At 47.7% G+C, this 25,788-nt stretch overlaps 2 protein-coding genes across 3 annotated transcripts; both read left to right on the top strand.

Annotated features, from left to right (window-relative positions):
- The first annotated feature begins 1,431 nt into the window (after positions 1-1,431).
- On the top strand, positions 1,432-10,330 carry LOC116830862 (pepsin A-like). Its single transcript, XM_032790512.1, has 9 exons — positions 1,432-1,502; positions 2,053-2,209; positions 2,729-2,846; positions 4,908-5,026; positions 5,787-5,986; positions 8,207-8,323; positions 8,831-8,966; positions 9,105-9,197; positions 10,181-10,330. The coding sequence occupies exons 1-9, from the start codon at positions 1,447-1,449 to the stop codon at positions 10,328-10,330; spliced, it is 1,146 nt and encodes a 381-aa protein (XP_032646403.1). The 5' UTR covers positions 1,432-1,446.
- A 6,522-nt stretch (positions 10,331-16,852) lies between these two features.
- VPS37C (VPS37C subunit of ESCRT-I) lies at positions 16,853-23,131 on the top strand. 2 transcript variants are annotated; one of them, XM_032790511.2, is made up of 5 exons: positions 16,853-17,044; positions 19,450-19,564; positions 19,664-19,835; positions 20,585-20,667; positions 20,949-23,131. In XM_032790511.2, exons 2-5 carry the CDS (start codon positions 19,472-19,474, stop codon positions 21,690-21,692), a joined length of 1,092 nt encoding a protein of 363 aa, XP_032646402.1. In that variant the 5' UTR covers positions 16,853-17,044; positions 19,450-19,471; the 3' UTR covers positions 21,693-23,131. The 2 variants fall into 2 exon arrangements, with proteins under 2 accessions (XP_032646402.1, XP_032646401.1); XM_032790510.1 differs by lacking the exon at positions 16,853-17,044 and adding an exon at positions 17,366-17,673.
- The last annotated feature ends 2,657 nt before the right edge of the window (positions 23,132-25,788 follow it).

The following is a 25,788-nucleotide window of genomic DNA, read 5'->3' as shown; positions in this document are numbered from 1 at the left end:
AGCTTGTAGCCAGATTGGACTGAGGCACAACAAGAAGCAAACAGCTCCCTCTTCTGTTCCTGAACTTGTCAGACAGCCACTCACCTTGGTTGTGATGCTTCTTAAAAGGATCTTCATTTCAAGCCAGGAATTCCACCATATGGATTTGCAGCGGGTTTATGATTATTAGGCCCTGATTAGTGGGTGGAGGAATGTGGCTCATGATGTATTTGCTTATCAGGAGCCTGGCAGTGCTAAATGGAAAGTAAATGTTGTTGTCTAATCTGATGGGATTCTTACTGTTATTTCCGGTAGAGCAGCTGCTCCTGGTGCATGGCATGGATCCAACTCCTGTGGATATTCTCCTGCCTGGAACAGGATGGCTGCAGTGTCAGGCCACCCCACCCATTCAGGCCATTTGGACTTGAACCTATCATCTGTTCCAGGGCCAGGAAATCAGACTCCAGGTTGGGGGTCATCCAGGATCTTCTCCTTTTCTCTCCCCCTAAAGTCTAAGGCATGGTGACTTCACCCTCCATGACATCTGCTTCCTTCATGCCCTTCAACAGTGGCCTCCATATCCCACCAATACGTTAGCCCTGCCATTCCAAAGCACAACTTACAATTTGCCCTCAGACATATTGAAGGTAGTCATGTCACACTCATCCACCACTGCGCTATCCACTCACTCCCAAATAAGTAATCACACCCCATCCTTCCCTACCCTCAACTGTCCCTCTAGGAGATGGATGGCAACCACCAACATATTTCACCCAAGCACTGTCAGGCAACAAAAACTTTGGGTGAGCAAGAACCCTAGAGGTGAGAGGCTCCATATCGAACTCTCGAGTCAGACAGTTGCTCAGACTGTGAGCATGCCCTACACCCTATTTCCCAGTCCACAGACTTTAAATCTTTGTGCTGACCTGGGCTCAGATTCAGACCAAACTACCTAGAGGTGTGAAGCTCCATATCCCAGTTCCTATAAAGAAACCTGTTACTCATTACATGGCTGTACTTTAACAAGTGTTCAAGGTGAGGAAGGCTCCAGTCCCATTGAGGTACCCTCTCTCACAACATGGGGCCAGACTGGAATGAAGAACCAAGCAGTGAATGCCTCACTATCCCATTGCAATTCTTCTGTGCCTCCTGTCCCATTCTTTAAAGCAGCCCCCAGGCATTGCTTTTCAAAGCTTAGACGTCCCTGAACTCTCACCCCTTCCCTCTAGACGATGCCCCATTTTCAGGTCACAGTCAAGTGAAGGTGGAAATCTATGGACTTTTGAGTGTTCTCCAAAATTTCATTTAAGGACATTTTGGAAGATCTTATCGGGAAGGTTTACATTTCTTATCAGGGCTATTAATGCGAAAAGGAAAGCTCTGGGTGCTGTGTTTATAAGAAGCAGCACCCAGGCAATTCTCTACATTCAGCACTCATCACCACTGGCTTGTGTGTCAGAAAACATCATGAAGTGGCTTCTGCTCCTGAGTTTGGTGGTGCTCTCTCAGTGCCGGGTGACCAAGTGAGTATTGGGGGAACACACCACTTTGGGCTGCTGAACTTGGCTTTCTACATAGCAATGTGTGATTATCAAGGGGAGTGTCTGCACCTCTCTCATTCTCTTCTCTATTCTCCATTCATGTATAGGCAGCAACTGGGAATAACCCCTTAGCTTTGTGTTGTAGCAGAGGAATGAGGAATGAAGGTCTTGTGGTTAAGGCACTAGAGTGACATTGGAGAGATCTGGGTTAACAGCACGGTCAACGGAGTCAAGGCAGCTGATAATACTTCCTTTGTCCATCTTGTCTTTTTCCGCTGGGTCATCTCTCTGTCATCTCTAGTACACGTGGGCTGGGATTTTCCAAGGGTCCTATGGGAATGATGTGCCCAACTCCCATTGACTTTCAGTGCACTGGGACCCCAACTCCTTTACACTCCTTTGATAATCCCTAGGTGTACTAAGGGGCCTCAGTGCAATGTAAAAGCTGGATTGCACAGTATTCCCTGACCACAAGGTTTGCCTACTGCTTATTTGTTATTGATTGGTCTTTCTCCCCACCTTTGTTGATTAGGGTCTCCCTGAAGAAGGGGAAATCTCTGAGGCAGAACCTTAAGGAACATGGCTTGCTGGAGGATTTCCTGAAGAAAAACCCTTACAACCTGGCCTCTAAGTATTTCCCCAGCCTGGCCAACGACGCTGCCAGCGAGCCCCTAACAAACTACATGGACGTGAGTATGGCAGGAGAGCAGGTCTTGTAGCCTCCCTCTCCTCATCAAAGCTTCCCACTCCTCTGCCAACAGCTGATCTCTCCTCCTCCCAAAAGTGCCCCAACTTCACTCTCTTACCCATGTGTTTCCAACCAAGCTTCTATCTTGCTGCTGCCAAGAACCTGTGCTGGGCCACCCAGCCCTGATTGGATAGGATTAAGAAGAGCACTGGGAACAGCACTCCCAGGGTCTGCTGGCTCCCCTCCTACTCATCGCCCTCCTCACACCCTCATATTTATAGGGATGAGGGCTAAATGACTCTGTGCCTCAGATGCGAGTATGTGCTAGGAGCCATGCTTGGGAAAGTAATGGCAGAGGAACACCACGTCAGGCTGAGCCTGTTGTGGGGCACCATAGCCCAGACCCTCAGTTGGTGTAAATCAGCTTGTGTAGCTATAAGAGTTTACACCGGCTACAGATCTAGCCCTTGGATGGCAACGGTTCCCTCCCTTTACATCGTTCTTTGTCCTGTTTTGGCAGATCGAGTATTATGGAACCATCTCCATCGGCACCCCAGCCCAGGAGTTCTCCGTCCTCTTCGACACTGGCTCCTCCAACCTGTGGGTGCCCTCCGTGTACTGCTCTAGCACAGCCTGCAGTAAGTCACCTGTAACGCCTCTTGTCTTGGCATTCCAGCTGGGGAGTTGATTGAAATCATAGAGATTTACATTAGCAAGGAGGAACCTTAATTGAAATAATTGATTTTACTCTTGCTTTGCATTCGTACTTTTTAGTTATTTTTCTAAAGGAAGTTGATTCTCACTGGTTTGTTACCACTACAAACGTTGATTTGCAACAAATATAGCCTTTACATTATATTTGGTACTTTCTTTAGCTAATCAGAGGATACACTTAGGGTTGCCAACTGTCTAATCATACAAACCCAAACACCCTTGCCCCACCCCTGTCCTTCCCAAAGGCCCCTCCCCAGTCCCATCCCTTCTTCGAGGCCCTGTCCCACTCACTCCATCCAACCTGCCTCTTTCGTTCACTCTCCCCAACCCTCACTCATTTTCACTGGCTGGGCCAGGGGTTTGGGGTGCAGGCTCTGGGCTGGGGCCAAGGAGTTTGGAGTGTGGGAGGGGGCACTGGGCTGAGTCTGGGGCAAGGGATTGGGGTGCAGTAGGGGGTGAGAGGTGTGGCCTCTGGGAAGGAGTTGAGGTACAGGATACAGGCTTTGAGATGGAGTTTGGGTGAGGGCTAGGGATTGGAGTGGAGGAGGGGGTGTGGGGTGCAGGCTCTGGGAGGGAGTTTGGTGGTGGGAGGTGGCTCAGGGCTGGGGCAGGGGTTTGGGGTGTAGGGTGCAGGCTTCGTCTGGGAGGCGCATACCTCAAGTGGCTCCAGGTTGGTGGCAAGGCAGGCTCCCTGCCTTGGCCCCACACCACTCCTGGAAGTGGCCAGCCTGGCCCCGGGGGGGAGGGCTCCGCGCACTGCCCTTGCCTGCAGGCATCAACCCCACAGCTCCCATTGGCTGGAGTTCCCGGCCAATGGAAGCTGTGGAGTTGGTGCTGGAGGTTGGGGGAGCACATAGAGACCCCCTGCCCTCCCATCAGGGGCTGCAGGGGCATGCTGGCTGCTTCTGGGAGCAGCATAGGGCCAGGGAAGGCAGGGAGCCTGCCTTAGCCCTGCTGCGCCACTGGACTTTTAGCAGATTATTATTCATAAAAATAATTTGTACATTTAATTATGTTAGAGAATGGTGAGGGATGCATTTCCTATTTACTATGTAATTACTTTTTGATTTGTGTCAAATTCAATTTGGATGGAAACTGGAATTCACTTTAAAATGCAAAATCCAGCTTTTAAAAAAATTAGTTACAACTCCTTTGAATGGGCTGGATGCATAAGAAAGAAAAATTTATCAAAACATGTTTTGCATTTAAAAATAACGGATTTATGAAAAAAGGAAGTGTTATCTGTAGCTAGTGAATTGAACTGATTCTGATCAGCGTGTTGTTCAAGATTTTAGAACTTGTAGATCTCATCCTCTCGCACCTAGTTTTTACTCAGAGATTGGAAGAGGAAAACAAGCGTTCTCACTTTTCAATTTCTAATTTCTTAAGTTGGAATGAACTAGTCTGTGAACTGAACTAGTTAATAAACAGATATAAAGAAAGTATTCTCTCTGCACTTGCAGAAGAGGCTACTGCTGTCAAAAGCTTGTTTAGCACTTGAAGAAATTCTGTTTCCAGATTATGAGAGCATTTAAATTCCAACAATTCCATTGACTTTCTTTAAAGGCAGAAAACATGCGCTGCTTAATAGTAACCTTTGTATGTAATTTAAATGATTTTAGTGAATTTTAGTAAGTTTAGACCTTAACATATGTTGTCCTAATGTCAAGGTTAATTTTAAATAGGATTTTTTTTTAATCATCTATTTTTATTCACCTCAGAAGCCAGAGAGCAGTAGATCTCCCTCCATTGTCCCTCCATGTACTGCATGGTGTTAGAGGGGAAACAGGCCCTAGTCAGACCAGAAGCTAGATCCACAAAGGCTCGTAGGTGTGGCAATGCTGAGTGCTGCAATGCTTGATTCTTAGGCACCTTGCCCCTACTAAGGAATTCATAGCCTATTTAGGCACCCAGGCTCTCTATACAACACTTGGGGAGAGTTACAAGTGTCAGTCTGTGACCATCTGACTCTTCTGTACTTGCAGCAAACCACAACAGATTCAACCCATCAGACTCCTCCACCTATGAGGCCATTAATGAGAGTCTCTCCATCCAGTATGGCAGTGGCAGCATGACTGGAATCCTGGCCTATGACACCGTCCGGGTAAATCACAAGAAAGGATCAAGATTAGGAGTTATAAGGACAAGATGCATCTGGGAATCTAAAGAGGAATTCCACATAGAGCGAACCGGGAGAGGGAGATAGAGAAAGGGTAGAGAAGAGAGCAGATAAAACCAGAGAAAGAGGTGGGAAATACAGAGCAAGCCAGAGATCATCTGCATTTTTGTATCATATTCATTTAGATTCTGTTTTCCCCACTTACATGCAGAGTGCATCTCATAGGCTGACTCATATTGAAGAGGGTAGGGTGTACAGCACCTCTGCTCCCTACTGTATGGAACAGAGCTGCTCTGCTGTGTGCCATAGGTCCTATAGAGTCAGTGACTATAGGAGTTTCTCCCTTGTATGGCAGGGAGGCTTTTAGAACAGGAGGATCTCAGTTTTCCCTCTGCTTTTGGCATGAAGTGTGGAGTAAGTGTAGCATCCAGAATAGGAACAACTGCTAAATCCTAGGATTGTTAATACATATAATATCCACTGAAACTATTTTCAATGCTGGGGCTTCATTCTGATTTCATGCTGGTAACTCTGCCCACTTCAGCTGAATGACTCCACAAAGAATGAAATCCAAGTCAGACCTATTAGCGTCTATGCATGTAATCCAATCATTCATAGGCTGTTCTCGGCGGAGAACAGAGTTCAGCCTTTGAGAACTCCCCACCCACGAAGTTCCCTCTGGTAGGACTTAGCAGCTTCTCCATGGATGTAGCATATGTCTGATTGTCCCCACCCTTTCGCCAAGGTTGGAGGCATTGTGGACACCAAACAGATGTTTGGCCTGAGTGAAACTGAGCCTGGCACAGCCTTTGAGTACTCTGAATTTGATGGGATCCTGGGTCTGGCCTTCCCAAGCATCTCTGCTTCTGGAGCTACCCCCGTCTTCGACAACATGATGAATGAGGGTTTGGTGTCCCAGGACCTCTTCTCTGTCTACCTGAGCTCGTAAGTCAGGGCTGGAAACAGCCCATCTGCTGCAGTGAGATTCATATTCCTATAGTGCCTCTCACACTGAGTGATCCTTGCAACGTTTGCATCAGAATTCTCCAAAAGCAGCTGTGATGGGTTTGGTCACAGAGACACCCTTCGGACTGTTACCTGAGGTGCTGAAGTTACCTCTGAGCCTGTTTTCCCTACCAGCTTGGTAATCTAGAACCTTGCCTTGTCGAGCGAGACACACTAGCCTGCTGCAACACAGACCCAGGTCTGGTCAATGCTCCAGAAGCTGCAGGCTTTAACCAAAAACTGTTCAGCAGGTCACCTATCTCCAGCACCCAGACACTCAGTTCCCAATGGGATCCAAACCCAAAATAAATCCATTTTACTCTGTACAAAGCTTATACAGGGTAAACTCATACATTGTCTGCCCTCTAATAACACTGATAGAGAGATATGCACAGCTGTTTGCTCCCTCAGGTATTGATCACTTACTCTGGGTTTACTAATAAACAAGAGTGATTTTATTAAGTATAAAAAGTAGGATTTAAGTGGTTCCAAGTAATAACAGACAGAACAAAGTAAGTCATCAAGCAAAATAGAGCAAAATCATACAAGTCTACGTCTAATACATTAAGAAACTGATTACAGGTAAAATCTCACCCTCAGAGATGTTCCAAAAACCTTCTTTCACAGCCTAGAATCCTTCCTAGTCTGGGACCAATCCTTTCCACTGGTACAATCTTTGTTAGTTCCAACAGCCATCTTAGATGGAAACTAGGCGTTTCTCATGACTGGAAGCCTCCTTTGTTCTGTTCCACAACCTTTTATAGCTTTGGCAGAAGGCAGGAATCTTTTGTCTCTCTGAGTCCCTACGTCTCCTTCTAAATGGAAAAGCCCCAGGTTTAAGATGGATTCCAGTACCAGGTGACATGGTCACATGTCCTGTGAGACCCTAAACCAGTGGTCTCCAACCTTTTTGACTGGCGGGTGCCAGCCAAAGGACTACTGCAGCGGTGGAGCACCTGCCAAAATGCTGCTGAATTTCGGCGGCATTTTGGTGGCGACGCCTCTCGATGACGCCACTTGCCGTCGACAAACGACATCATCGAGAGGAGTCCCCGCCGAAATTCAGGAGCGACGCCTCTTGATGACATCACTTGTTGATGGCAAGGGCGTCACAAGAGACACCCCTGCCCAAATGCCGCTGAAATTCGGCGGCATTTCGGCGCTTGCTCTCCCGGAGGCCAGGATGCGGGCACATTAAGATGCCTCCGTGGGTGCCATGGCACCCGCGAGCACCACATTGGGGACCAGTGCCCTAAACCTTCATTCCCCCTGGCCTGGCTCACAGGAAGGCTTGCAAGTAAGCAGAGTCATTTACAACCAATTGTCCTAGTTGATGGGAGTCATCAAGATTCCAAACCACCATTAATGGCCCACACGTTGCATAATTACAATGGGAGCTCAGAGTTATATTTCATATTTCTAGTTTCAGATACAAGAAAGATACATTTATACAAATAGGATGAACATACTCAGTAAATTATAAGCTTTGTAATGATACCTTACAAGAGACCTTTTGCATGAAGCATATTCCAGTTACATCATATTCACACTCATAAGCATATTTCCATCAAACATATGGAGTGCAACTTCACACATTCTATGCCAGTGATGTAAGTTTTTGGGATCTGAAATGAACGCTACTATCTCTAATGATTACATTGAAGCATCAGGGCCACATCAAGCACAGCCCAATGCCAAAGTAGGTCATCTGTATTACACTGACTCCAGGGGGAAAAGTTCCCCCAAATGTGTCACCCACATGGTTCCCTCACTTAGCATCTTCTAGCACCAGATGGAATCATTTGCTCGACACTGACTCAGAGGGAAGAGCAGCACCTCCTGAGTAACTGACACTACTGCCTCAAACCCCTGGGCCTTTCCTTGAATGTCTCCTATCCAGTTTTAGGGCAGGTTCAATCATGATTAGCTTTTGAGATCTAGCAAGAAACAAGGGAAAGTGATATTGAAGTAGGGGGTGAGACACAGCTCTCATCCAACCATCCTGTCCTTACTCTGCTACTAGATGCTGATGTGCCCAGCTCTGACTCTACCCCAGCACTTTCCAGCTGTACTCCTTCTCTAACAGCTGGAGCATTTGCTATTGTCTTCTTAGCCGACCATTCATGGATCTTCCTTGACTCTCCTTTCTCCTTTCTCCAGTGATGAGCAGAGTGGGAGCTTCGTGATGTTTGGTGGCATCGACTCATCTTACTACTCTGGGAGCCTGAACTGGATCCCTCTTTCTGCTGAGACTTACTGGGAAATCACCATGGACAGGTATCACCCACCCCTTGGCATTTCCCCTTCATTGTGCCATCTTGAGGAGACAGGCAAAAGGAGATGTGGGGGAAGCTCATATTACAGAATCTAGACAAGATGAGAGACCCAGGAGTCAGAATCATGCCTTCCTTGGAGCTATAGGAAAGGGGCTCACCCACAAGGAGGTTAGATCAGTGGTTCTCCACCTTGTCCACACCTGGAACTCTCATCTGGCCAGCTCGGCTTAGCAATAAAGAAAAGGACTTGGTGGTCACGACTCCTTGACATCTGTTTGTGACCCCCAGGCTAGATTGGTCACAGCCCCAGAAGGTTGTAGGATGAGGAGTGATGGGCAAGAGCCAAGGAAGGTTGAGGCTGAAACATCAGGGAAAAGTTCTTGGCAGTTGTAGGAAGGGGGCGGTGAGGCAGCTCCACGCTGCAGGCCTCTCACTGCTGGCTAGTGGGCTGAGTGGGAATGAGATTGGGAGCGTTTCTAGGGAGGTTCCCGGACTCTCTCTCTTGCAGCATCACCATGAACGGAGAGACTGTCGCTTGCTCTGGTGGCTGCCAGGCTATCATTGACACTGGCACTTCTCTGCTGGCTGGGCCCTCTACTGGCATCTCCAACATCAACTCCTACATCGGCGCCAGCGATGGCACGGTAAGGACAGGGATCAGGGATGGACACTTCTAGAGGTGTCTCCTACACATAGATGTGATGCTCCATCTCTCTCATTGGAGACCCTAGTGGCCAAGACATGTCTAACCTTTTCTCCGTGTGTTGCCTTCCTCCCTGCAGATCAGCTGCAGTGCCATAAGCAGCCTGCCCAACATCGTCTTCACCATCAACAACATTGAGTTCCCTGTACCCCCCAGTGCCTACATTCTTGATGTGAGTGTTCTGCTCAGAAAGTCACCTTGGGGCCTCTTAGCGAGGGCTTGTGCCTGAGGCCATTGTGCTGAGTGTGCTGGCAACTGCCCCCTGCACAGCTGGCATGAGCCTGCAGGAGCATCACAGAGACACAGCTCAGAGTCTGTCCCTAGTATTAGAGTGGGGAGACAGAGAGCTCTTCCCCCAAAGGAATCCAAGGGGAGGGAAGGTCAAAATCAAGGCAGGCCCACAGTGAAAGTGACATACCACAAGAGAAGCAAGGCAGCCTGTAGAGCTGGCCACCATAGGAGATCACCAGGGCAGGGGCCTTACTGGGCTAGGAAAGAATTAAATGAGCAACTACCCAAGCTGGGAGGTTAGATCAAGAGAGATCACTGCCTCACGCTCCAGGGCCTGGGCATCTGAGCATCAGGAAGGAGTTTTCCTCCCCCGTGATAAAAGTTTGCTCCCATCTGGGGAGGAACAGGCAAGCTGCTTTACCAGCACACAGCAACACCAGCTGGTAGCAGGCAGTGGGGCTTATAATCACAGCAGGATTTCTGGAGGCAGAATGTAATTGCTCCCTTTGGAATCTGGCCTGGAGAGAGCACGCTTTGCCTCCCCAAGGGATGTGTCATGAACAGAAGTGGTTAGGACCTTACTTTGCTTCCCAGTTGAAAGTCTGCACCCCTTAGGCTCAGGCCGAAGCACTGGGGCTGTTCTGCGGCTCAGATCCACAAAGGTAGGCCACTGGGAGTTAGGTATCTGAATAGCTCCAAACACTGGGGACCAAGTCACCAGTGCCACTTCTTGTGGACCATAGAGGTCTCCCATCAAAGCCCTGATTCAGCCTAATGCTCCTTAACTTGGGAGCTTTGAGAGCCCAGATGAAGATAGTACAGGCACAGGCACAGGCACAGGCATGTGCAAGCTCTACAGAATGATAACTCAAGGGATCATTGAAGTTCCTGCCCAATAATTATGTCCTATTTTCCCTGGTGCAGTACTCTGGCTCTTGTAGCTCTGGCCTTGAAAGCATCGACCTCTCCACCTCCTCTGGAGAGCTCTGGATCCTCGGAGACGTCTTCATCAGCCAGTACTACGTTGTCTTTGACAGGGCCAACAACAAGGTGGGCCTGGCCTCTGTGGCATGAACACAGCACCGTTCCTAGGACACTCCCATGAAACTGACCCTGGAGAGTCTCTGTTTCTCTAGGGCCCTAACTCCACGTATCAGTCTAGTAACTCCACCCCACACTCACCCTCTGTCCTGTAATCTTACCCACAGTAGAATAAAGGAATATAAGAACATTCAAGTGAATTGTTTCTCTTTGATGGGGTGAATGACTGAGATTCCACCACTGTGAAGAGGGAGATGTACATTCTGGCGCGCCCCTCATTCCTGACGGGGAGCCCCTATTGCGGTTCCAGCCTTGCCCCTCCCCATCTCCTTCTGTGCCAACACATCTCACTCCTCATCTGTTTGATTTGTTTACTTCCAACAGTAACTTTTGAAATGGCTTTCTGGGTGTGAGCCATGCAATCAAATCCTAATGCCTTAAGGAGGGCAGGACTGTTAATTGCTTATCACAGCAGGCCCCATCTAGCCCCACAGGTCTTGCTCTGTAGCCTAATAACCTGAGCTCTGTCCTCCCCTGCAGTTTCCTACTGAGTTATCTGCTCTGTAGCACTCCATCCGAGGGGCCCATAGGATGCTCATTGGCTGCAATGATTCACACCCACTCATTGGATATGCCTATCCTGCCATCTAGCACCTTGGAGCTGGCAGGGAGCTGCCCTGTTGCCCAGCCGTTGGTGCTGTTCAGTCCCTGTTTTACCCCCAAAATTGGATTTTGGGGCATTTCTAGAATAGTCTATGGCCCCTTTAATCTGTTCTTCCCGAGGTAAAGGTTTCTGGGATAGTTAAGGTAACACTTAAAGGACATGGATACAAGCTTTCAATCAAATGAGTAACACTGGCAGTATTCTTTCTCAAAACCCAATCTTTTTATTAATGTAACTAGTAATCCCTATTGCAATATGATTTAAAATTAAAAATCAGACATGAATCCCCTATTGCAAGTTAAAGATAATTTAAACCACAAGAGCATGCAGTTTAAATGATTCTAAGTGATGCGCTCTGTTGCAGATGGCCAGTCTGAAATAGATAACCAACGGCAGTTCTTCAAATGTACTTTAAATTTCACATATGTAAACCACAATTAACATACTCATACATCCACATACTAATACTGTTACTCTATCACTATACTAGCTTATGCCATGCTATACAATCTAACAGTTTTATGGCAATTTAATAGTGTTGCCTCTGCCACTGTGGCTGCTTTGGCTGCTTCAACTTTTCTGCCTGGTTGCTTTTCTCCACTCTTCTCCCAACTTTTCTCTCTTACAGATGGTTCTTCCAATTGATCTTCTCTGTTCTATCTGTCTCAACTGTGTCATCATTTTATATTGTCCTATCTGAACTTTCTATATGCTTGTTTTAACTTTACAACTTCATTCATTGCTTTTTTTTAACTATACATTCATTGCTGCTCACTGACACTTGTTTACTTCACAGTTACTGGCAGCTGAGACATATCATGTGACCCTAAGCTTCCAATCACATGTGATCTACAGCATCCCATTGGGGAGTGAGTTTTGCTCATTCAAAAATGTAGGTCAGGAATACAAAATGTAGTCTGGGGAATTTCTCTGGTATCACCTGCTCTGAATCACCGTCGCTGACTGACAGACCAATTAAGGACTGAGCCAGTGCCTAGTAAAGACTCCCATTGACTCCAGTGGGCTTTGTATCAGGCTGGTCTTTGCAAAGTCAGGTCCATTTCTTGCAACAACATTTCTTTGACCTGGTTACTGGCTATGCCAAAAATAAGTCTGTCTATGATTAGTCCATTTGGTACTTGTCCAAATTCACATGACCATGTGTTACATAATCGTCAGTGGTCTCAGATGGCCCCTTGTTTTTTGCAGAGAAAATGCACCTTTCTCAGTTGACATATTTGTATGAATCACAGTATTCCTAGAATGCCTGATGTGATGTTTCACTCCATAATCTTTTATGAAAATATGCTTATGAGTGTGAATATAATGTAACTGGAATATGCTTGTCACACAAGGTCCCTTGTAAGGTATTATTATAAAGATACCTTACAAGATTATAAAGCTTATAATCTACTGAGTATGTTCATCCTATTTGTATACATGTATCATTCTTGTACCTGAAACTAGAAATATGAAATATAACTCTGAGCTCCCATTGTAATTATGCAATGTGTGAGCCATTAATGGTGGTTTGGAATCTTGATGGCTCCCATCAACTAGGACAACTGGTTGTAAATGACTCTGTTTACTTGCAAGCCTTCCTGTGAGTCAGGCCAGGAAAAATGAAGGCTTGGGGTCACACAGAACATGTGACCATGTCACCTGATACTGGAATCCATCTTAAACCTGGTGCTTTTCCATTTAGAAGGAGTGGTGGGGACCCAGAGAGACAAGATTCCTGCCTTGTACCAAAGCTATAAACAGAACAAAACAAAGGAAGCTTCCAGTCATGAGAAAACCCCTAGTTTCCACCTAAAATAGCTGTTGGAACTAACAAAAATTGCACCAGGGAAAGGACTGGGCCCAGACTAGGAAGGAGTCTAGTCTGTGAAAGAAGCTTTTTGGAACATCTCTGAGAGGGAGCTTTTACCTGTAATCAGTTTCTTAATGTGTTAAGCTTAGACTTGCGCGTTTTTGCTTTATTTTGCTTGGTGACTTACTTTGTTCCGTCTGTTATTACTTGGAACCACTTAAATCCTACTTTTTATACTTAATAAAATCACTCTTGTTTATTAGTAAACCCAGAGTAAGTGATCAATACCTGGGGAAGCAAACAGCTGTGCATATATTTCTATCAGTGTTATAGAGGGCGGACAATGTATGAGTTTACCCTGTATAAGCTTTATACAGAGTAAAACGGATTTATTTTGGGTTTGGATCCCATTGGGAACTGGGTGTCTAGGAGATAGGTGACCTGCTGAACAGTTTTTGGTTAAAGTCTGCAGCTTTGGAGGCATGGACCAGACCTTCGTTTGTGTTGCAGCAGGCTAGCATGTCTCACTCAACAAGACAGGGTTCTGGAGGTCCAAGATGGTAGGGAAAATGGGCTCAGAGGTAACTTCAGCATGTTAGGTGACAATTCCAAGGGGAATTCTGTGACCGAGCCTATCACACCTGAATAACTTTGTCAACAGTTTACAGTGTCCTTGGTGTTCTCATTTGGGAGATTTTCAATGCCACTGGGCCTGCCATGTAGAGGATTTCACCCTTTCTTGTCAACACCCCTTGCTTTCATGAGAATTTGGGAGCACTTTGGTTACTACTGCCCATTTTCTCTTAAAGACAACAGAGTCAGGGGGCTTCATTCACTCCATTTTTGCCAAGGAGTTAACAAGGAGTTAATAGGGATCTAACATAGTGATTGTGGGAAGAAACTGATCTTTATTTCCAGGCTCATCATATGATCTGCGTTAACCAAGGTTATACATACCATTGTCACATGGTGGCGGTTGATATTCAATACCTACAGTGTCTAATGTAATAATTTATTTATATTGCAAGAGCATCTAGATGCACCAGTCAAGGATCAGGATGCCAATCTTCTAGGCACTGTATACCTATTCCCCATCACATCTTTATCTAATTTTACTCCTCTAGTTCTGTGCCTTCTATACCTTTACTCTCCATCTGCATCTCCATGCTCATTGTGCTTATTTTGCCACAGGGCAGTCTCCTTTGCTGTTCTTCTTTGTTACTGACAGGACTGGACTTGGCAGGAACATGTCTGATAGGAATTAGCTTTACTGAGCAGAGGCATGGAACAAAAATGGGTTAATCAGTGCAAGATGAGCTCTGTATTGGGGAATCTAGCTTCACAGGGAGCCTCCTTGTTCTGTGGAAGGTCCCAGCATTGCGGGAAGTCATGCAGCTCTGAAGAGACACCAAAGACAAAAGCCTTGCATACACTGGGGCTTTGGCTCAATTTCAGCCACCAGTGTAAAACCCTAGTGTAGACAAGCAAAACTGCTATTTGCAGTGATGGAGCTGAACCTGGTTTTGAGCAGCTATAGGAGTGGCTGGGCCTGATAGCTGTACCCAGAGCAAATCCCTACACAGATGTAAAGAAGGGGAGTGAAGAGAGTGATAGGAAAGCACTGACTAGACCTGCTATTGTTCAACTGTGCAGTGAGTCAGCTAACTGGGGAAGCAATTATATAGTGAATCAATTATGATCTGCAGCAATAACACAATGAATCAATAATGAAACAATTATGCTGGGAGTCCATTAATGAAAGAGTCAATTGTACACCAAATCAATTATGCAGAGGGCAGCCAAGGGAAAGGGGACAACAGCCAGCTAGTCGGGAGCTGATACTACCAGGTCTAGACAATCAGGGATTAAGTGATGTCAATAGTCAAGTAAAGTTGTAAAGACATGACTACGACTCTGGTGTTGGTTGGGTGCCCAGTTTCTCCAGCCCAGCAGAAGACAGGGAGAAGATAGCACTGGCATGGTGATGCATGGAAGAAGTGGTGGCGAGGGTCTACAGGTGTCTCATCAGCAACACCTTCATGATTAGGAGCAAAGGGGAAGATTGGGAAGGATCTGGATCCAATGAAGGCTAAATCCACCAACTCTCTCCCCGCCCCCCTCCCAAACAAAAAATCCTAGATGAACATTAAATGAGATCTGAATCCCATGGTCCCTGTTTCCCTCAATAGTTTCTAATCACATCTCCCAAAATCTAGATGAGGAGGTGGGGATGGAGGCAGAGGTATCGTTCCCAGCTCCCTTTGTTTCTGATGAGTAAACAGAAAAGGTCTAGGCCCAGGGGCCTGAAGCCTGTTAGCACTGCTGCTGTGTGATCACATCTGGTACCAGGTGTTTCCCAAATAGCCCCTGCTGGGCTAATCCATGTGTGGAAAATGCCTAGGCAGTGATACTGTCGAGTTGGGGTCCTGACAGCAGCTTGGTGTTGTGTGTGCTGCGGTTATCTCAGCATGATGGTGCTTGCTCTAGGTGCCACGGCTGTCTCTGGGTTCATGCCCGCCCGCACCAGGCACGGACTGTCTGGAAATGAATAAACTCTTCCTGTGCCAAGGCTACACCGCGCCCAGGAGTTAACGAAGCAGGAGTCAGCTGGGGCCTGGGAGGGTTGTGGCATATGCAGGAACCATGGGCAGGATCTAGAGCTTGGGGGAAGGGAATGGAGGTGTCTCCCTACCAAACATGCTAGGCCCCTCAGCTCCAGAACCCCGGTGCTCTGTGCCAGGGCTGGATTAACTTTTTGTAGGCCTGGCATCAAACATATTTGTGGGCTTTCATGGGGGCAATGGAGCATGGCGCAGAAGGGGTCGGTCCACGGAGCGAGGGGCCAGCCTGGGGCCTAGCACGGGCGGCCCTGCTCCGCCAAGCCCAGTGCAAAGGCACTATTTACAAACCGGCAGTTGCCATATGCACAGTGGCCCACCCAGCCCTGTGCTGCCAGCATGCCCATTCCCCTCGGGGATGGGCCCATGCCACGCCACAGACCCCCCACCCCTCCAACACTGGAACAGCCCTCTGATTCCCTATGGCCAGAGGCCCCCCCGCCCCCAGACTGTGCCACAAATGCACAGTGCCCTGCACAACACACCTGCCCAGCACCCCCTGCTCACAGCCCCACTACAACTGCCTAGGACCCTACACAGAACCCCCATTCCCTAGTGCCCCAGCACACAGATCTTCCCCACCCCTTCACAGCCCAGCAACCCCCACCACCCATACCCTCCAGACAACCCCTCCTCCATGCCCTCCCTCCTGGCCACATTCACCAGCCCTGCTGGGAGGTGACTATCTGCTGGGTTGATTGCTAGTGCAGGTCCCGAGGCAGGGAATAGTTCTGACCCCTCGGGAGAGTTGCGATCAGCCAGGCCAGAGCCTGCACCAGCCAGCCTCCCTCAGGACCCACTCGCCTGAAAGGGCCCAACCAAGCCCCCCCAATGTCCCTCCCCCCCCAGCTGGCTGAGACTGGCCAGGTTTCTGCACCAGTCCCAAGTGCCTCAACTTGTGAGACAGGTGCGGCCCCAAAGGTGGTGGGAAGCAGAGATGGGAGCCCCAGGTGCACTGTTGTCTGGCCAGTGGGCAGAGAGAAGCCAGCAGGTGGGGCCAAGGGCAGAAGAGGAGCTGGGGGGCGGGGGCAGGGGTCTCAGGATGCAGTGCATCGACCTGGCTCCATGGCACCACTGGCGTAGGGTGACCAGATGTCCTGTTTTTAAAGGGACAGTGCCACTTTTGGGCACTTTTTCTTACATAGGCACCTATTATCCCCCATGCCCATCTGGTTTTTTCACAGTTGCTGTCTGGTCACCCCACGCTGGCACCATTGCAAACCCGGCACTGGCTCTGCCCCCACACAGCTGATGGTGGCAGCCGAGCCCTGGAGGGTTCAGCCTGCTCTGTCCATGGGGGGATTAGCCCAGACCAGAGCTGCGCCAGGTCCAGGATCCACCCTCCCCCCATCCTGGGGACGCGCTCTCGGGGGAGGGGCGCTTACTGACAGCAGCTTGAGGCCCAGCCCGGCCCCCTCCTGTGGGAGAGCGCTCCGCTGACTCCGGCCCCGCCCCCTCCGCAGCCTCACTGTGGAACGAAGATGGCGCGCGGCTGAAAGCGCTGAACACCAGGCGAGCTGCCGGAGCGTTCCATTCTCCCAGGGGCGATCACCTTCTTCCCCCCTACCTCCACAGCAATGGTGAGGCTCACTTCCGGACGAGGACCGGAACCCGGAAGTGTGTGGCACTGGAGGCTCCCTGTGTGCTCACAGGTGAGTTGTCTGTGATTATCGGCTCTTTATCGCTTAACCCCTTCCCGGCTAGGTCTCGCGAGAGCAGGGGGGATTTGCTCTTTTCTTCCCCTGCTCTCAGCTGGCGACAGGGGCGGGAGGTTTGACGGACTGTGCGCGCGACGATGCGCCGACGTTCCATACGGCCCGCCTTCCTCTCTGGCGCGCCGATCTTTCTCCCCCTCTCCAGGTGGCGTGGCACGTGCATCAGCCCTCAATGTCCAGCCCAGCGCGTGGTGCCCCTCCCGCCCTTCCCCCGCGGGGGGGAGGGGCTGTTACGCCGCGAGGCTCCCTGTCTCGGCCCACACCCCACCCTGCTCTCGCACCAACACAGCCGGGGCGGTGCCATCAGGGTGGGTAACTCGGCCCCCGCACAGCCAGAGCGGATGGCTTGCGCCAACGTGCCCAGCGCTGGCCCTTCCTCATGTGGGTGACTTGCATCCGTGTCCAGTGCAGTCCCCGTGTAGGTGAATTGTGCCCGCACACCTAGCCGCACCCTGTGTTCACGACTCACACTATGCTCTGCCCGCCTGGGAGTGGGCTGTACCCAATGTGCCTAACACCAGCCTCAATTGAATGACTCATGCCAACCCTCCTGTTGCTGCTGCCAGGTGAGTGACTTGTGCCATTGCAGCCAGGGTTGCCCCATACGTGTGACTTGCACCAACCCTCCCAGACCCAGCGTATGTGGGTGACTCATGCCAACACGCTCTGTGGATCTGACCCCATGGGCCACCTCATAAACCGCTTGCTTTCGCTATTACTAATAAATGGCCCTCATCAGCTGAGAAATAACATTGCTACTCATCAAACAGCTTACTAAATAGGTCCCCCCGCCCCTATCCCCTTCACACTGGGCTTTCCAGGCTTCTGATTCTAGGGCCTCTTCAGCAGAAGCCAGTTCTACCAGTGAACATGCTCTGTTGAAATTATTCTGATATAGGTGTGGCCATGCCATTAGAATTGCTTTTGTTCTCTAGGAGATTATAGATACGCTGAAACAGGGGGTAGGGTTTCCAGATGCCCTAGTTCTCACTGCCCTGTTTCATTCATCTTGTGAATGTGGCTCCTGGGATAGGTAAGAGCCCTGACTTTGTTTCAGAGTCTACAGCGTGATGGCAAAATTTGCTGATGCACATATGCCTTCTGGTTTCACAACATGGTTATTAGATGAGTTTGGTTGTGAGACTGATGCAACATCTCCAGAGGCAGAATCTATGAGATGCTTCACTTGAACCAGGGGTAGAACAGACAGCTGCAGTTAGTACTAGGTTAAAATCTGCACTAGTTGTCTCATTGGTCCCTTTTCGCACTTCTGCAGGAATGTACCTCTCCCCTCCTCCCCCCCCCCGTTTAGTTTTTATTTTGTTTACAGTAACTATGTATAGCACTTTTCTGACAAAGTATGGCCTTAACATGTAACAAAGCTAAATGGCACAAGACAGCCAGAGCATATATAAATGATGGAAAAGAGTGTTGCAAAGGGTTTATTCCACTGACCTCAGTAGAGTTAATCCTGATTTACAAAGGTGTAAGAGCCCATTGCATGGAAAAGATGAAAGTATTTATTCATAAAGGGAAAAGAAAGGAAAGAGAAATTCAGGTGTGACATAGGCAAGAAGATAAAAACTTATTGTTAGACGTAATTTGAAAAGGTAGGGAGATACAGGAAGGCTGTTCCAGGTGTCAGGAGTGCCAGAGTGGAAAGCATTTACATCAGGTGATGTGTAGAGGATTAGTATGAAAATATGCAGGGAAGTGTGTTCAGAGATAGACGATTGGTTTTAAACACTAAGGGGGATCATATTGAGCATAATCCTGAAATAAATAGCCAGCTAGTGAAGTTGTTTAAGAATTGGGTTGATATAACCACACTATTTGGTATGTCTGAGAAGGTGTTTTTCTCCACTTTTAAATGCCTTTGTCCTGGCACAGTGGATGAATCACCTCCCTCTTTTGTCCCTGAAATGGAAATGCAATGTTATTGTAGCCATGTTTGTCTCAGGATATTAGAGAGACAAGGTAGATGGATAATATCTTTTATTGGACCAACTTCTCTTCGTGAGAGTGACAAGCTTTCGAGCTTACCTCTCTTGCCAGCAGATGTTGGTCCAAAAAAAGATATTACCTCACTCACCTTGTGTCCCTGAAATGGAAAGACAGTTGCCAAAATCAGAATGGCTAGATCTGCTGTGTTTTCTTTTTCTCTCTGTCCTCAGACTCTCCGTTGTCTGTAGTGTGACAGAATCCTCCCCACCACTGTTGGTTGACATCATTTATCAAAGCCTCTTGTTAAGTCTGTCATGGGATTAATATCTATATATTGTCAATGTGCAGCTGGCTTTTTGAAACCTAGTAATTGTCCATTTACACTCCTCATCTCTTAGGAATTCACATTCCCCAGTGAAAATGGAGACATTAAGGGACCTATCTGTGAAGGAGCTCCAGGAGCTGCAAGGGAATTCTGAGGAGATCCAGCGTCTGGCACTGGAATCAACAGAGGTAAACATTACCATGCATGCTGCAGGGTGAGGAAAGTGTGTGGATGTAGATAGGAGGTACTGCTCCTCACTGGCTGTGGCTTTTGATCTCCCCTCTCAGGTCCAGGAACTACAGCTGGAAAGGGAGATGGCCTTGGCCACAAACCGAAGCCTGGCAGAGCAGAACCTGGAGTTCCAGACGCCGCTGGAAACTGGCCGCACAAACCTTTCCGACAGATACCAGAAGCTGCAGAAGCTGGCAGAACGGTGCCAGGAGCAGAAGGCAAAACTGGGTACATGTCTCCCAACCCACCCACCTTCCCGAGTGCAGTCAGGTCGTCTGTAATCAGGGCTTCTTCCCCTCCCCCCCCCGGCAACTTCCTGCCCAGCAGACTGAGGAGCTCCCTTTCTATACAAGGGGTCTGTATTCTGAATCTGTCTTCTCCTGTTTTCTGAGTAGCAGCTGTGTTAGTCTGTATCCGCAAAAAGAACAAGAGTACTTGTGGGACCTTAGAGACTAACACATTTATTTCAGCATGAGCTTTCGTGAGCTACAGCTCACTTCTTCGGATGCATAGAATGGAACACACAGACAGGAGATATTTATACATACAGAGAACATGAAAAGGTGGAAGTATGCATACCAACAGGAAGAGTCATCTCACCTGATTAGACTCTGGTGCCACAAGTACTCCTGTCTTCTCCTGGTGTTTGTTCAGACAGACCTGGACAGAATAGAGGTGATTCCCTAGTCAAAAGAGACTGCACAATGTTGATTTCTCCTTCTGTTTTCTTCCTATATTAAAACTTCCCAAGGCAGCGAAGGTTCCCCGTTGTGATTGTGAGGGGTTTAACAGAGTTTTGGTGGCATGGGGCAGGAAGGTGACATAGTTTCTACTTCTTTACGCTTTGCTGGGATCATGAGTCAGATCATAGAGCTTTGGGATAGGTGCCTAGTATTGTCTCTGAGAGAGCTGGAGACATGGTTATTTTGCCTAGTTTCTGTATGTCACGTTTTGGTCATCACATTTTTCCTCCTTAGAGAAATTCTCTGCGGTGATGCAGCCTGGGACCCTGTTAAATCTTCTGCAGGTGGAGGGCCAAAGGATCGAAGAGGAATCTGAGGTGATTCTAACTTTTAAATCCAAATTGAAATAAAATTTGCCATTAGTCAATCTCCCTGAAAACTTGAAATTATCCTTTCCAACCAGCACCCTAAATTGGAGATTATCTCCCATAGATTGAGACCATTGTCCTAAAGATTGGGATTATCACTCCTTTACGGTTGAGTGGTTTAACTGTTTCCATGTGATCTAGGTCATGTCTGACAACATGGGATCTGAACTGGAGCTGGTAGAGAACACTGGAGGGGGCAGCAGTGGTATCAGTGGTGTCTTGTGTTTCAGACTATGGCCGAGAAGTTCCTGGAGGGCGAAGTGCCACTGGAGATATTTCTTGAGCAGTTTTCCTCCATGAGGAAGTTGTCCCACCTGCGACGGGTCAGAGTGGAAAAGCTCCAAGAGGTACTGAGGAAGTCTGAAGCTTCACAGGAACCAGCCAGTGATTCTCATTTTAACCACCAGCATCCTGCTCCTCTCATAACTCCTGGGCCTGCTGACGAGCAGCAGCCACAGCCCTTCCAATCAGGAACACCATCCTTCCCTTTGCCCTATAGTCCAGCCCCAGGCATGCCTGTAGGCCCTACAGCCCATGGAGCTCTCCAACCTGCTCCTTTCTCTGGAGCACCAGTTATAATGGGACCCCTCACCTCCTCTCAGCCAAGCACCCAACCCACATTTCCCTATAAACCAGCTTCTGGATACCCACCTGGAGGCTCGACACCAGGATACTCCCAGCCTCAGACAAGAGGCTTATCTTCAACTCCAGGGTACCCTGGGTCTCCGTGCAGAGGTCCACCACCTGCCTCAGGTTACCCTCAATCCCAGCCCAGAGCTCCATCTGGACTGGGGTACCCCCAGCCTCCCCAGCCTCCATATTTCCCACCAGGAGGTGGAAGAACACAGTGTCCATACCCAACCCAGCCACCGCTACCTAGTTTCCCAATTCCATCCCAGTCTCCATATCCCCCAGCTTCACATTCTCCCTTTGGATACCCACCACCTCGAGGCCCTTCTTGGCCTGGATACTAGTCAGTACTTCGGGAGAGCTTGCTTCATCATCCTCTCCTGTGTCATGGTCTGAGATATCGATCCTTGCTGAGAAATAAGCGAAAGAAGAAAGAGCTGGGAGTGTTGTCCTCAGATCCATACATGTATAAGCATTATGTATGATGAGAGGTGTGGTTCTGGTGTCATATACACACTAGCAGCATAAGGTGTAAGACAAAGTGGACCGTAACAGGACATCCGAGGATTGCACTATTTTATGTTTTGGTTAATGAATAATACCGTGTGATGACTGCTGGCATTCTTCAGTGGCCACTTGTACTGGTTGGTCATTCGAAACCGTGTTAGAAAATACAAATAGTGGGCCAGATAAATGGGCAAAACATGCACCAGCTGAGGACCTGTGTGTGAGATGCCTGTGTGTATATGGATATATACCAAAAGAATTCTAAACACATAGGTTTGTGAGAGATGGAGTGAGAATATTAAACAATATTTGACCAGAAATGCTCATATTTCTTCCCAGAGAACTCACTTGGAAACTAGATTAGCAGAGTCAGCCAGATTCAGAATCAATGCATAATTTATCTTGTCAATGATAAATGACTAGCATGTTGGGATAGGTGAGCCTTTGATATGCCCCATGTCACTGTAGCATAACTCCAAAATCAGCTTCAGTCCTGCCATTCCCAGCACACTGCAGGGCCAACATTTCCTTACCACTACAATTTTACTGTAAAGCAAAGGTCTGTCCAGTGCTGCCACTGTCTATCCACTTCAGCTGTTTCCAGCCTACTCGTGGGAAAAGGCCTCTTTAGCACTGGCCCCTTTTAGCTATGAGACTGGCTGAGCCCTCCTTTGCAGGATGTGGATTATCACAGGGAAGGCATCAGGGTCATGAAATATCCCTGGGATTTGATATGTGGAATATCAGTACTGCCATGGAGATAAAATGGATTGGCGTGATGCTTCTGGAGCTGCTAGCAATTTGGAGGCGAGGCAGCATGTGCCTTGACCTGTAGAAATCTGGGTGACTAAGCCTTATTTGCTGATTGATGGTGGAAACACTACTACTATCCAAACTTTGGTAATGGTTCAGTGAAGCACTGAGGCATGTAAGGCCTCCTGCAATGCCTCTTCCTTCTCTCTAGTGACCTGCGGTAGGGTTGAAGGTACACTGGATCATGAAGCATCCAGTATCCCTTGCATTACCCCGCCCCCTGCCCCTTTCCTCCTATGTTGACCTGAGGAAACAATGGACCCAACAGAGAGAATGAAGGATTCTGAACATAAATGGTATTTTGCTTTGCTCTGCACTTACCTACCAAATTCTGTTTGCTTGTCTGTAAGTTATTTATAAAGATAGATGACTAATGGACTAGACCAGATTGAATGCTTTTGAATTTGGTGGAAACAGTTCCCTATCTGTGATTAATTAGAGTAATAAAACTTGATTAATTGCACACAGGGTTGCAGCTGTGATTGTTTTGGGACATGAAGTGGTACCTGGTTGAAATTTTGTATTGATTTTGGTTTTTTTTGCCAACTCAGTATCCTTCCATTGATTTCCCTTTGATCATGTTCATATAATCTTTCCTCTTCTATCTCTTGCTGCCAAATTATCTATGCATCATCCTTCCTGCCTTTCAGTCTGCAACCTATCCTAGGTGCCCATTTGTGCAATTCTCTTCTCCAGGGGCCAATTGATCTCATGCTTCAGCATCATTTCTCCTTTACCTTCCTCTTCTGTGCACTGTAGTTTCTATCCTCCATTTTCCCATCCTGCACCTCATTCCTTTGTCTCATTCCCTTTCTGTCTTGATTTAATACTGACCTCCTCAACCCCCATTTCTGCAGCTTTGGGTGTCTCAAAGCTGACCTGAGTGGACCCTCTCTCTCAGCTTGAATGAGAGGGTAGTTCCTCACACACACCCAGTCACAATTATAAACCCAGCAAAGACTATTGCCAAAGTTTGTTTATTTTATTTTTTTCAAAGAGCAGGTCCTGTCATCTCCATATTGTTTGGTCTGTTCCATCTACAGCACCAGCTGAGTAGTTCTTTAGTGCCCAGGATGCATGGTGACCTTCACTGTGAAGCAAATTCTGTGAAAGAGAACTAGTCGTTGATCTTCTGGTATTGGTTTTATGATTTTTTTTCTAACTAGTACCCTAAATTCATGGAAATATAAAAAGCAACAGCGAGTCCTGTGGTACCTTATAGACTAACAGACGTATTGGAGCATAAGCTTTCGTGGGTGAGTACCCACTTTGTCAGATGTAGTCTATAAGGTGCCACAGGACTCTTTGTTGCTTTTTACAGATCCAGACTAACACGGCTACCCCTCTGATACATGGAAATATAAATTCTCTGTGTGTTCCCCCTTGCTCACTGTTTCTTTATCTACTGGAAACAGCAACAATAGCACAAACTCCTATGTTTCAAACAGTCTTGCTGCAGATGTGAGGAGTGAGTTTTTTCATAGAATCATAGAATCAAAAGGTTGGAAGGGACCTCATGAGGTCATCTAGTCCAACCCCCTGCTAAAGGCAGGACCACTTTCCCTAAATAATCCCAGCCAGGGTGCGGTCTAGCCGGACCTTAAATATCTCTAAAGATGGAGATTCTACCACCTCCCTAGGTAACCCATTCCAATACTTCACCAAAGAGAGAGATCGTAGACTCATGTTCACTTCCATCTCATTACCCAAGATCCGTTTTTTCAGCACTGCTACTTACAAAACAGCCCAGCCTGTAGCAGTGCAGTGAGGTTTTTCGTGTCCTAAGTGCAGGACTTTGCACTTGTCCTTGTTAACTTTCATGAGTTTCTGTGGCCACTTCTCCAATTTGCTAAGTCTCCCTGAATCTATCCTCATTCCAGCGGTGTCCACCAACTCCCCCAACTTGGTGTCATCTGGCAAAAGTTTACTTAATGTGCAATCATCACATCAGATCGATTAATGAAGACATGAAAAGAAGCGGGCCTAAGACAGACCCCAGGGCCACCCACTTGTGTAACTGGTTGCAACTAGAGAGGTCCATTGATACCTCCACTGAGCCGTTGATTCAGCCATTTTCTGCCACTTCACAGTCCATTCCTCCACACCCATAACTTTTAGTTTGGCTGATGAGAATGCTGTGGAAACCGTGTAAAGCCTTACTTAAAGTCAAGGTATACAACATCAACAGCTTTGCCCCATCCACAGCCAGTCATCTCATCATAGAAAGCAATCAGGTGGTCAGGCATGATTTACCCTTGATGAATCCATGCTGACTGCTTCTGATCACCTTGTTTTCCTCTAAGTGTTTCAGATGGATTCCTTCAGCACCTGCTCCATGATTTTTCCAGGATTGAGGTGAGACTGATTGTCTGTAGTTCCCTGATCCTCCTTTTTCCCTTTCTTAAAGATAGGTACTAAATTTGCTTTCTTCCAGTCCTCTGGGACCTCTTCTGTTCGCCATGAATTTTCAAAGATAATGGTCAACGCTCTGCATACATCAGCTAACTCCCTCAGCACTCGGATGCAGTTCGTCCGGTCCCATAGACTTGTGCACGTCTAATGTCTTTAGTAGTCCCTAGCCTGACCCTCTATCACAGTGGGCTGCTCTCCTCCTCTCCTCTGTGTTCCCCAGTGTAGTAGTCTGGGAGTTGATCCTGCCCGTAAAGACTGAAGTGAAGAAGGAATTGAGTACTTCAGCCTTCCATATCTTCCACCACTAGGATACCTGCCTCATGAGTAGGGAACTACACCATCCCTAAATCCTCTTCTTGTTGCTTACATACTTGTAAAACCCCTTCCTATTATCCTTCACATCCCTTGCTAGTTTCAACTCAAATTGCCCTTTGGCCTTTCTGATTCTATCCCTGCAGGCCCGAGCAATAATCTTTTTCTTCATTTTGTCTGGGTGAGAAGAGCATAGCTGGGTTTTGTTGTTTATTTCACAAATAACATCATATGCCTGTCTGTGACATGACATAGCTGGCTGCTGAGGAGATAATGAAATTACAGGACAATGAGTTAAAACAAAGAATGGTTGGATTAACTCAGAATCAGATGTGATGATCTGTTTTCACACAAATGTTCTTTAGTCATAGGGAAGGAGAAAGAAGCAGAAACCTA

This window comes from Chelonoidis abingdonii, chromosome 4 (assembly GCF_003597395.2).
Source record: "Chelonoidis abingdonii isolate Lonesome George chromosome 4, CheloAbing_2.0, whole genome shotgun sequence".
Lineage (NCBI taxonomy): Eukaryota > Metazoa > Chordata > Testudines > Testudinidae > Chelonoidis > Chelonoidis abingdonii.
This window is presented reverse-complemented; position numbering and strand designations above follow the sequence as displayed.

Coding starts and splice junctions, on each gene's coding strand:
- VPS37C (XM_032790510.1), top strand. CDS start 17,639: ATGACTCATGCCAACCCTCCTGTTGCTGCTGCCAG. Junction 19,565..19,663: donor TGGCACTGGAATCAACAGAG/GTAAACATTACC, acceptor CTCCCCTCTCAG/GTCCAGGAACTACAGCTGGA. Junction 19,836..20,584: donor GGAGCAGAAGGCAAAACTGG/GTACATGTCTCC, acceptor TTTCCTCCTTAG/AGAAATTCTCTGCGGTGATG.
- LOC116830862 (XM_032790512.1), top strand. CDS start 1,447: ATGAAGTGGCTTCTGCTCCTGAGTTTGGTGGTGCTCTCTCAGTGCCGG. Junction 5,027..5,786: donor TGGCCTATGACACCGTCCGG/GTAAATCACAAG, acceptor CCTTTCGCCAAG/GTTGGAGGCATTGTGGACAC. Junction 8,967..9,104: donor TCGGCGCCAGCGATGGCACG/GTAAGGACAGGG, acceptor TCCTCCCTGCAG/ATCAGCTGCAGTGCCATAAG.